The sequence below is a fragment of the Mus caroli genome, chromosome 11 (assembly GCF_900094665.2).
Source record: "Mus caroli chromosome 11, CAROLI_EIJ_v1.1, whole genome shotgun sequence".
Taxonomy (NCBI): Eukaryota; Metazoa; Chordata; class Mammalia; order Rodentia; family Muridae; genus Mus; species Mus caroli.
The window spans coordinates 93,832,305-93,844,790 of record NC_034580.1 but is presented as its reverse complement, the minus strand read 5'-3'; the positions used below and the strand labels follow the sequence as shown (position 1 = coordinate 93,844,790).

At 52.7% G+C, this 12,486-nt stretch overlaps 1 protein-coding gene across 1 annotated transcript in view; it reads left to right on the top strand.

Annotated features, from left to right (window-relative positions):
* Positions 1-4,663: 4,663 nt before the first annotated feature.
* Stac2 (SH3 and cysteine rich domain 2) overlaps positions 4,664-12,486 on the top strand; it is a 17,289-nt gene continuing 9,466 nt past the window's right edge. Inside the window, exon 1 of the mRNA XM_021177829.1 lies at positions 4,664-5,233. Coding sequence (XP_021033488.1) covers positions 5,144-5,233 — 90 coding nt within the window. The 5' untranslated portion in view covers positions 4,664-5,143. The remainder of the gene's footprint in view (positions 5,234-12,486) is intronic.

Genomic DNA, 12,486 nt, shown 5'->3' with positions numbered 1-12,486 from the left:
CAGAGGCAGGCGGATTTCTGAGTTCGAGGCCAGCCTGGTCTACAAAGTGAGTGCCAGGACAGCCAGGGCTACACAGAGAAACCCTGTCTCGAAAAAAAACCAAAAAAAAAGAAAAACAAAAAAAACCCAAAACCAATAGTCTCTGACCATACACCTCCTCTCGCCAGCTTTTTCCTCATTTCCACCTCAAGATGGTGGGGGGAGGGTCAGGTAACTCGGCCGATAAGGGCGGTATCTGTCAAACCTGAAGACCCAAGTTCAGTCTCTAGGTTCTACAGAGGAATGAGAACTTCGGTTTCCAAACACAAATTGTCTTCTGGCCTTCAACCCGCTTGTCCTGGCACGGGAGCACTTGCTTCACTTACATGTCTGTACGTATGCCAGCCATGATGGTACGAATCTATAATCCCCACAACCGTCCTGTTGCTCTGTTAAACACCACGACCAAAGCCACTCGGAGAGGAAAGGATCCGATTCCCCTTACATTTTACAGTCCACGGAGAAACACTGTTGACTGGCTTGCCCCCTGCTTCTCCCAGCTAGCTTCCTTATATAACCCTGGACCATGTGCCCAGGGGGTAGCACCGCCTACAGTAGGCTAGGTCCTGCTCCACCAATCAGCAATCAAGAAAATGCTATACAGACATGTGCACAGGCCAATCGGATGAAGGCAGGTCCTCCATTGCGGTTCCCTCTTGCCAGGTGAGTCAAGCTGGCAAATGAGATTAGTCATCAGAGTAACCCTAGGCTAGACTCAAACTTACAGGAGTCCTCCTGCCTCTACGTCTCCACTCTCAGTTTATTGCCCCTATTGTAACCCAAATCATTCCCACCTAATTGAATCTACTTCAGCCATTCTAAAAAGAAAACCAAGTTTACCCTCAAATTAAGACTCTTTCTGGTCATAAAGGGAGAACAAAGGTCATTCAGGAATAAGAATGGGTCTCAAAGTGATGAACTGGTTGCATCCTTACAGGGCTCTGAAGTCCTCTGGTTCACCCCCCCTGCTCCAGTCTCAAGTGTTTCTGCCACTCACAAAATTCTACTCTCCTATTAAGCAAAGCCAGCAATCCCTCACCCCTCCTAAGGGGGCGTCCCAATCCCCACAACCGTCCTGAGGGGGGACCCTTCCAGGCACCTGGCTCTCGCTCCGCCCACCCCACGTCTGAGCAGCGACAGTGACCCTCCTTCCGAGGAGAAGCAGACGTGTGGCTGCTTCAGCCCTGTCCCTGAGCCACTGCAGTGGGAGTAGTCAGCTCTGAAAGCAATGACTCACACTTAGTTCATGAAAGACTGCTCTGAAATACAAAAGCTGCAGCCAGGAAGGACGCCCAGAGGTCATTGGATCCAGCCCCCTGCCTCCTCCACTGTGGCCCCACAAATGGCTAGACCAGAAACGCCCTGGAGCGGGGGTCCACCGACTTCCTGACTCCTTGGGTGAGTGGTACCTCTGGCTCCCCTGGGATCCGTCAGGATCTCCCTGCCTATGGATCATCACTCTCTCCATGGACTAGAATATGAGGCTTCAAACGGCCAAGGAGGGAGAGCCAAGGAGACTGCGTTCTTCCTGCTCCTCTGGGGAAAGAACTGGAAAAGCACAAATCTCCCAGAAGAAAGGAGAGGAAGGGGAAAGAGCCCTTTACACTGGATTTGCCTACTCTGAGTGGAATCCTGGTCACTCTTCCATACTCCGCCAGAGACGGGAGCGTGGCCCACCATGGCACAGTCGCCCTCATCCATCTTTATCTTGTTTGTTTGTTTGTTTGTTTGTTGGGGGAGGTGCGCGCGCATCCTGGCATGTATGTGGGGGTCAGAGGGTCAGAGATCAATTTTCTGTTTTTTTTTGTTTTTTTTTTTTTTCTATTTTGGGAGCCAGGAATGGAATTGAGACAGGGTTTCTCTGTGCAGCCCTGGCTGTCCTGGTGCTCACTCTGTAGACCAGGCTGGCCTCAAACTCACAGAGATGCACCCGCCTTTGCATGGAATTAAAGGTGTGCACCACTACTGCCTGGCCACAAAAAAAAAAAAAAAAAAAATTGTCTCAGTGGTTAAAAGAACGGGCTGTTCTCAGAACTTGAGATTTGATTCCCAGCACCCATGTGGCAGCTTATGGTTCACAACCATCTGTAACTCCAGTTGTCTCCTGCACCCTCTTCTGGCTTCCATAGGCACCAGGCATGCAATGGTGCACATCATACATGCAGGCAAAATAACTCAAACATATACAGTAAAAATAAATTAAAAGCAGGTTGGTGGCATGAACCTTTAATCCCAGGACTCAGTAGCTGAGGCAAGCAGGGGTTTGTTTTTGTTTTTGTTTGTTTGTTTTGTTTTAAAAAAAACCCTCCAAATCCCAGCTTTTAGAAAGAAACAGGAATACCTTACCCCAGAAGAGACCTGTTTATTCTAAAACAGAAAATATGTTCATGTTTTGTGGTGCTTGGGAATGAATTCTGAGCTTTGTTTATAGCAGGCAAATGGCAAGGAGTCTAGTGCCCATTGCTAGTTGTCAGTTCTCATTGAGGAACTGAGTGTCTCATTGACTGTCTCAATAAATGGCTGAGGTGGGCCGTAAGGTCGTTCTTTAATGCATATTGGCCTTCTTCCACAGCATCCTGAATAGCTGGGACTACAGCTATGCTGGGACTGCAGCTATGCTCTGCTATGCTTACTCCAGCCCTGGGCTGGTAGAGAGCCTCATGATTCTCGGTGTCCCGTGATGCCCAGGAAAACAAATGGGCTATGGGGGTACAATCCTCAGAGGGGCAGGATGGTCTTCAAAGGCTAATCATGAGGGTTCCTTTGGGGAGACACTTTGGAGGGCTGAGAGTTCAGTATCCACCTTGGTTCCTTTCAGTAGAGTCAGGAGCCAGAGGAATTCTGCAGCTGCCATTGAGCTGGAGGTAATAAAGCTGGGGGGAGGGATCTAAGCCCCCACAGCAGCCTGAACACCTGCCCGTGTCCTATTCTACCACTGGCAAACGGGAGCTCTATTCCTGGACACAGGAGCCTGAGCAGTGCTCCAAGGGTGATCTCATCCTTGACAGGATAGCCACTCTGCCCTTCAGGCCTCACATGGAGCTGGTCGCTTCCATCACCTGAGTCCTTGAGTGCCACCACCGACAGCAGAGGAGGCAGCACGCATGAGCCCAGACATGTCTCCATCCACACATAGCATCCTTGATCAGGCCAAATCGGCTCAGGGCCAGAAGGGTGCTGAAAAACAGAAGGCCTGGGGAAATAAGTAGCGGTTTATAGCCGTGCATTAGAAGGTGCACCTTCAGGGGATGGAGAGATGGCTCAGTGGTTAAGAACACTGGTTGCTCTTCCAAAGGATCTGGGTTCAATTCCCAACACCCATGTGGCAGCTCACAACTGTCTGTAACTCCAGTTCCAGGGAATCTGACACCCTCACACCTACACATGTAGGCAAAACACTAATGCACATTAAATAAGAATAACTATATTTTAGAAGCAGAAGAGGAAGAGGAATAAGAGGAAGCACCTTCAGACTGAGTGGGCAGAGAACACCAGGCCCTATGGGTGACCAAATTCCAGGTGTTCAGGATTTTAGAAGAGCCTATCTTAGAGAGATTTGGAGAGTTCCTGGATGATAGTCGAAGTCCATTTCTGCTCAAGTCCAGACAGGAAAACTAAGGCTCATGGCTGCCTGATTTTCCATCCATGATGAAGAGCTGTCTGCCCTAGCCTTTTTTTTTTTCAGTTTGAGTTTTGTTTTATTTTTTGTTGTTGTTGTTTTGTTTTAGTTTTGGTTTTTGGTTTTTTAAAGACAGGGTTTCTCTGTGTAGCCCTGGCTGTCCTGGAACTCACTCTGTAGACCAGGCTGGCCTTGAACTCAGAAATCCGCCTGCCCCTGCCTCCCAAGTGCTGGGATTAAAGGCGTGTGCCACCACGCCCGGCACGCTAGTATAGTTTAAAATCATTCAAGTATAAGGGCCTGACTTTAATCTCCAGCCTCTATTTAAAAGGGCCAAATCCACAGCACTGGGAAGGTAGAGAGGATTTCTCAGGCTCCACCGCCAGCCACTCTAGCCAAATTGGCTTACAATGAGAGACTCAGACTCATTTCTTGGTGGATGGCTCCTGAGGAATGGAACCGGAAACTAACCTCTGTCAACCAAACTCACACGTGCGCCTCTCATGTACCACGCATACAGTCAGACATACGGGCACGCGGATCATAAACACACACAAAACAGCCTGTTCTCTGCTTCAGGGAGCGTCTATAAGTCTAGTAGTGGTATAATTTGATGAGATCCTAGAAAGGCATCAAGTTAATGGGGCGAGCGGGTCTTTTTCTCTGCCAAGGTGCGGCATCTTCCAATGTGCACTATCAGAACGCTGTAACTTTGATTTTCCTCTCGGCTACTCTGCGGCATCCTCGAATTATTTGCATTTCCAGACGCTACTATCATTGTTCCAGCCCTCCTTCAATTTTGTCTCCCCACCTATCGGCCCCCATTTCGGGTTTTCCAATGTAAAACTACCCCTCCGCTTCTTTACCCTCCAAACCCCTCCCCATCTTGTCGAGCCCCCCAAGACTCCACCCAGCTGGCCCTCCTAGCCACCACCGCAGCCAATAGCTGAGAACCTTCATTTGCATAGCTGCGCGGGGGAGTGGCGGAGGGAAGGGGGAGGGACCAGGCGACCTCCTAAATCAAAGTTGGGAGGCTAGGACTGGGCGGAGGGGCCGCCGGGTGCAGGGCTGGGGCCGGCGCGGGGAGGGGGAGGGAGATGGGGGGCGGGCGCAGAGGACGGCGGAGCCGGCCGGACTCGGACAGCTCCGTCGTTCCCTGGCTCTGCACATCCGCGCATCCCTACTTCCCTCTTCCTCCCGCGGAGCGCAGCATCCTCTGCAGACCCTTGATCCTCACACCCCGGGTCGTCCAGCTTACGCGGCTCGGGGTAATTGCCTCCCTCTCCCCTGCCACACCGACAACTTTCTCCCCTGGTGCCTGGGGTTAGGGGGCTGCTTTGCCTGGGAGGGTTTCTCCTGGGGTCACTGAAGAGCTGCCCCTGGAGAAAGGCTTGAGAGTCCCAAAGAGACGCCCGCCACTCACAGCCTGCCCCCAGCGGGCCTGCCGTCGGGTCTCTGCACCCTCTCTTCCTTTATACCCCAACCATGACCGAAATGAGCGAGAAGGAGAATGAACCGGATGACGCGGCCACCCATACCCCCCCAGGGACCGTATCCACCCTCCAAGAAACCAAGGTAAGTCGTGGGGTGCGAGGCCTGGCCCCGCCCGGGCATCTTTGACTTGGAGCGCTGATCACAGTGGCTGGGTCCCTTTGGGGTCACGGAAGCTAAACGGGGCCCGCGTGATTCCTAAGGCTGCGCGCCGTGCCGGGGAGGGAGGAGAGGGTTCGCGACGAGGGGACCCAAGGAGCAGATCACACGAGCACGACCCGCCAGAACGCGCGAGGCGCCGACGCGCTCCGGCTCCCTCCTGGGCGGTTGTAACTCGGCTTTGTTGGAGGGAATCGGCGCAGCGGAGGCGCAGGGCGTGTGTGGCCGTGTGTAGCGGGTGTGGGCCGGTGTACGCGCGCGTGTGTGCGTGCGGGGCGCACCCCTCCCGGGGCCGTCAGATCGCTGTCTGCGGCTCCCCGGGGCCCCCTCTCTCCTGCCTCTCTGAATTCCTAGCCACAACCGTCTCCTTTCGGCGCGTGCAGACTCCGCTTCTCTTTGCTTCCCTACGTGCTCCTCTGTGTGTCTCCGGCGTCCCTCTCTGACCCACAGCAACCTGGCACGCATCTCGCGGACCGGTTAGGCTGGGGGCCCGAAAGGCTGCGGCCCCGGGTGCGCAGCTTTCAAGCCGGCGCTGGGGGCTGCGGCAGCGCGGGCCGTCGGTGGCGGGCGGGGACCCGGAGTGTTGCGGTTCCAGAGCCAGAGGCAGCCCCACCCCCCCGCTTGGAGAACCGGGAGAGGGGAGGAGTGAGGGCAGAATCAAAAGAAGAAGTCATCGTAATTAATGAATGTCATAATTAACCCTAATTATGTATGATTGTTACTCTTGCGGGAGTCACAATGAATAAATTATTCTCCTATGAAGGCAGGCGGAGCCCAGACTGCGGGCACTGAAAGACGTGGGGGAGGCTGTCGCTTACATTCCACCTCCCACTCATAATGAGTCTGCCCCCTCCCCAACTTCTAGATGTTCATGAAGTTCTGTGGGAAGCTATCTGAGAGCCCGGAAATGGGAAGAGAGGATACTGTGGGAGGGAGCCCTCTCCCTTCCCTAGACTTCAGGACAAGACTTCTTCCTTTCTCCCTTCCACCCTGGTGTTTGTTACCATCCTGGTCCTGTGACCAAGCAAGACGTGGTGAGAACCAGAAATGGGCGGTGTCTTGAGACTCTCTGGGGTTACTAGCTCCTACACAGCACTTCCTACCGACCATCTTTCTTCTCTGTCCATCTTGACCGGACCCTTAAGAATATGAGGTTAATTCAAGGTCAAGGTCATCCCTGCAGTGAGCAGTGAGCAGGGTTAGCATGGAGTCTTACTGAAGCTATCCAGGTAGCTAGCTACCCTGTGCCTGCACTTGGGGACCCTGCCACTCTCCGTGTCCAAGGCTCTTGGCTTTTTGAGACCAACAGTCTTGCTAAGTATCCTTAGCTGGGCTAGAACTCATTGTGTACCCAAGGCTGGCCTCAAACTCTTTTAGCCATTTTCCTCTACCTCAGAGAGCTAAAATCACAGCGCTGAGCCACCATACCTGGGTCCCTCCCATCCAAGGCTTCAGTACACACTTGGCCTTCTGCTCCCTTCTAAAAATTAGACTCTGGCTTCTAGTCCACATTTTAGACCCCATATAATGCCAAGTCTCTCCTGGAAAGGAATGAACAGGGAGGATATTGTCTGGGTTATCTGCAATATACAAGGGGGAATCCTGGGAGCTGGTCCTCACACTAAGCTTGGCTCACCAGCCTTTTTGTCACCCTGGGCAGTTAGCCCCCCTGCTGATATCTCCTAGTGCCTGTCATATGAGAACCTGTCAGCTCCTGCCCCTCAGGGGCTCCCAAAGGCAGGCAGGAGCCAGGAATGGTGCTGCCTCAGCAAACCCACAGGCTGCAAGCTCAGCTGTGTGTGTGGGGGGGGGGGGAAGAAGGGGAGTCAGACCCTGGCAGAGCTGTGTCTCCATCCTCCAACACAAGGACCCTGCAATGTCATCTGTTCTGGGTCTAGAGGAGATAGACTGCACAGCGGACCCCCTCTGTGCCAAGCCATTTGGGTCCCCAGCCTTGGCCCCTTTTGTCCTTGTGTAGTGCTCTGAAATGACCTCCCAAGCAGTCCTTCCTGGGGGTGTGTGTCAAGGGGGTGCTCGGTAGAGCAAAGGTGGGCAGGGAACCAACTCAGGGCTTTTAGTCAGCCTCCTTCAGCCCCTCACAAAAGGAAAGACAGAAAAGGGGTGCTGCCCACCTAACTGTGTGAGGCAGAGTCGACACTGGGCCATGTGCCCGCCCGGGGAGTCTTCAGCTTGGTGCTCCCAGCATTCCTTGCCAGCCTGAACCCAGCTTCCTGCTTAGTCTAGGGCAGGGTCTCAGCCCTGTACCCAGCCTGCTCAGCAATCTCCTAGGCAGGACCACTCTCTCCCAGGATTCCCATTCATCCAATGATATCAACGGCACCTCCTTTTGGTGTCATCCAGGAAGACCCCACCATGCCTGTTTTGCCATCTGAGTCATTTCTTGCCACATCCGACACCACCCACTGCCAGCTGCCTGGTACTGTTTCAGGAGATGGCATGGGGAACTGAGGGGAAAGGAGCCTCCAGGGAGCTTCGAGGGAGAGGACACTGGTGGGTTGGGCTCCTGCCTAAGAAGGGGTTAAGAACAGACCTGATGACCTGGGCCACACACCAGACAGTCCGCAGGTGCACTGGGAGGGAACCTGACCCACATGAAACAGCTTGCTGAAGTGTTTCAGAAATGGGCCCATGCAGGGGACACACCCAGAGAGCTGGTGGGGCTTGGCGAGAGCCTTATTATTGTTTTAGTTACTGTTCTATGGCTATGAAGAACACCATGACTGCGGCAAGTTTTATAAAGGAAAAGATTTAATCAGGACTGGATTACAGGTTCGGATGTTTAGTCCATTATCATCATGGGGAGAAGCCTGCCGGCATGCAGGCAGACATGGTGCTAGAGAAGCAGCTGAGAGTTCTACATCTGGATTGGCAGGCAGCAGGAAGAGAGAGACTGGGCCTCACTTGAGCTACCAAAACCTCAAAACCCAAGCCAGATGCGCGCGCGCGCACACACACACACACACACACACACACTTTCTCCAAGAAGGCCACACCTACTCCAACAAGGCCACACCTCCAATTGTGCCACTCTGTACAAAGTCAACGGGGGCCATGTTTATTTAAGCCACATCAGATAAGAGTCCTTACCATCAATTCTGATGACTTGAGTTCAATCCCCAGGACCTACCAACATGGTGGAAAGAGAAAACCAACTCCCCACAAGTTGTCTTCTGACTTCCACACATGTGTCATGAAATGCTCATGGTCATACACACACACACACACTGACACACACACACACACACCGACACACACACGTAAATAAACGTAAAATGGAGGGACTGCTACAGAGACCAGGAGTCTAAGAAGCTGGAATACCTGGCCTGGCAGAGTCACCCATTTGACAGTAATGTCCCATCCTGCCCTCTGGTCAAAGCCCTTGACATCTGCCAGTCAACGCAGGTGGCAATTCTTTCCCTCTTCTCTGCCTGCCTGGGATCTGGAGCCCAGAGCTAAGTTAGAAAATCAGCAGGCGGGGTGGAGGCTGCCCTGATGCAGGAGAACACGGTGTTCCAGACACCTCTGGTCCCCATGCAGAGGTGGCTGCTGGCACGGGGAGGGGTATACCAATAAAGGGCACAGGCTACAGCTGGGGGGAGGGACTCAGATTTACAGGAATCACTCTGGGAGTAATAGCCCTGGGAGGGGAACACTGAAGTCTTCATGTATTGGAATCTCCAATGTGACTAGGAGGGAATAGCCCAGCCAGAGGAGTGGGGGTGAGAGGCAAAAGTCACAGGAGGCAGGTTTCACCACTATATAGGGTAGTACTGCCAGCAACTGCCATTGTCCAAAAATGGAGTGTCTATCCACGAGGGGGTGTGCCTTCCATCACAAGAGGTGACCAAGAGCCACTCATTCAGAGACAATGTGGCCAGAGCAATGTTGTGGGGTGGCGTAGGGACTGGTCTAGGTGTCCAGTCTTTCTAGCCCCTTCTAACCCCGAATTCCTTGATTGACCCAATAGACAAATCCATGGAACAGCAAAGGAAAGGAAGGTAGAAGACCCAGGCAGGGCTCGAGGCGACAGTATAGTCCTGGTTATTTGATCTGAGCAGCCTGAGCCAACATCCAATTCTTGACTCTGCTGTTTGCCATCGGAGGACTCAGAGCAGGGGCATTTAAGTTCTTTAAGCTCCACCCCTCATCTGAACCATGGGTCAGTCATGGTCTCCCCCAGTGGGCAGCACTGCATTCAGTGTGAGACTGTATGTCATGAAATGCTCATGGTCATACACACACACACACACAGACACACATGTAAATAAACGTAGGAGTGCTAGCCCAGATCCAGCCTTCTAATGCTGAGAACTCTTTACGGGGCCAAATTTATGCTTGACTGATCTGTTTGGACCCAGAGCTTTGCATTACCCAAGGAGTACCCAGTGTTGTCTCCTCCTTCTTGGATGCAGGGAAACTGAGGCTCGGAGAGAGGAAGTAATGGGATTCACACTCAGATAACAGGTTGGTTTTGCCCTGTCCCCAGCACAACTCTCTAATTTTGCCTCCTGTGCGCTCTGTCCCTGAGCAGAACATTGGTGGCAGGAAGTGGGGGCAAGAAGGGTAGCAATAGTATTCATTTTCCTCTTGGACCCCATCAAAGCCCGAAAGCCCTGTTTTGTACTGGCAGCCACAGCCAGACCTGGGCAGGTATGTGTAGGCTAGTTAGTTTTCATTGCCTGTCTGGCTTACCACCTCTGCTTCTGCACACAGGCATCCGGGGCCCCAGGCCTTGCTTCTCATCGGTGCACAAAGAAGCCTACAGTGCTGTCCAGGAAGCTAAGCTTGGAAGCAAATGAACAACTCAGTGTGCCAGACAGCCCTGGGCTCTGGCCTCCTAGTTGGCTTACTAGAGCCTGCCTTGTGCCCAAACATCCCCTCTGCTTCTCCTTCCATTTTGCTGCCTGCTGGCCTCTGGGAAGCTGGAGGGGCCACTACTTCCATCCCTTTGGCATACACAGGTGCTAGGCAGTCAGCCACAGCACACAGGCTGCCTGGCATGCCAGCTGGGAACCCTGGCCAAGACTCCCTGCCTGGAGCCAGGCCTGGGCCCCCCTTTTCTATTGCTGGTGGAAAAGAGCGGGCAGGAATAAGGTAGCTCTCCGCAGGATGAGAGACTGGCCAGGCTCTGGATAAGGAGGTCACCATACCTTGTACTACACAGATGCCAAGAGGCTGTATTTATTTGAGAGAGGAGTGTATAGAACTCCCGCCTCAGAGCGCCTCAGCTGTGTCGGTGATGTATTTGACAGAGGCACAGTGACCCTCGAGGATTGGAGGTGGCAGGGCCTCTGCCTCACTCTGCCTTAGGAGGGGTTAGAAGTTGATAAGGAACCTGCACTGATGCAGCTCTGTCCTAGGGCGAGACCAGGAAGCACCCGAGGAGGAAGTGGATCTGGTTTCTGTGGGGAAACTCTTCTCCGACAGGGAGGTCTCTGGAAGTGTAGAAGGCAGAGAAAGCAACGTGAGCAGCAAAACTCCCAGGCACCGGGCAGTGGTGCTGCACGCCTTTAATCCCAGCACTCGGGAGGCAGAGGCAGGTGGATTTCTGAGTTCGAGGCCAGCCTGGTCTACAGAGTCAGTTCCAGGACAGCCAGGGCTACACAGAGAAACCCTGTCTCAAAAAACAAAAGAGAGAGAGAGAGAGAGAGAGAGAGAGAGAGAGAGAGAGAGAACACAGCTGGAATGGGAGATGAAGCTCTGGGTGTGGCTCCAGGCACTTCACCGCATGGTGGGGCAGTGCATGCTCCTGATGCAGCACTTCCAGTTTGGAGGCTGGGGCATCAAAGAACTAGACTGTTTCAAAACCAAACACAAGCCAGACAGTGGTAGAGCACTTTAATCCAAGCACTCGAGAGGCAGAGGCAGGTGAATTTCTGAGTTCGAGGCCAGCCTGGTCTACAGAGTCAGTTCCAGGACAGCCAGGGCTATACAGAGAAACCCTGTCTCAAAAAACACAAAAACAAAATACAAAAACAAAAACAAAAAAACTCCCAGGCATAAGTACATAGGTAAGTTTGAGATTCCTGGTGTCTGGGCTCTAGGAAGACCTAAGTAGGAAAGACAGACATCATCTGCTCACCTGCCAGGGGTGTTCCCCAGGGGAACAAGGGTACTGACTGTCTCCTGAGGATCCAGGAGAGGTATCTTTTCAAGATAGTTTTTTTTTTCTCTTTTAAAATAATGAGTATGTGTGTGGGAGTTCAGGAGCCCCACAGAGGCCAGAAGAAGGTGTGGTGCCCCCCCAGAGCTGGAGTTACAGGGGCCTGTGGACCACCCTCCTCCATGCGTGCTGGGAACTGAACTCTGGTCCTCTGTAAGAGCAGAACATACTCTTAACCACTAAGCCATCTCTTCCAGCCACAGAAAAGATTTCTTAGCAAGGTCAGGGGTCATGGCCCTGGGAGCTGGCAGGGAGCCTGAACCAGACTTGGAACTAAGAACAAAACAGCTACTATGATAAGCTGGCTGTAGGGCTGGAGTGGAGATAGAGTATGGGGGAGAGTAAGCTTTGAGGAGACAGGTGTAGGGTACTTTCCTGCTCAACTCCACCTGCTGGAGAACACAGTGAGATCTTGTCTCACACAAACAATAGCACTAGACTTTTACAGGGAGTGATGGAGCACACCTTTAAGTCTAGCACTGAGGAGGCAGAGGCAAATGGATCTCTATGGGTTGCAGGCCAGCTAGGGCTACATAGTGAGAAGCTATGTCAGTATAAAACAGAACAGGGCTGGAGAGATGGCTCAGTGGATAAGAGCACCGACTGCTCTTCCAAAGGTCCTGAGTTCAAATCCCAGCAACCACATGGTGGCTCACAACCATCTGTAATGAGATCTGACGCCCTCTTCTGATGTGTCTGAAGACAGCTACAGTGTACTCATATAAATAAAATAAATTATATATATGGTCTGGGGAGATGACTTAGCAGTGAATAGCACTTGGTTGTTCTTCCAGAGGACCTGGGTTCAATTTCCAGCACCTACAAGGCAGCTCACAAGTGTCTGTAACTCCAAGATCTGACCCCTTCACACAGACATAGATGTGTAAAGCAGGCAAAACGCCAATGCCTATAAAAATAAATTATTAAAAACAAAAGCTGAGCCGGGCGTGGTGGCGCACGCCTTTAATCCCAGCACTCGGGAGGCAGAGGCAGG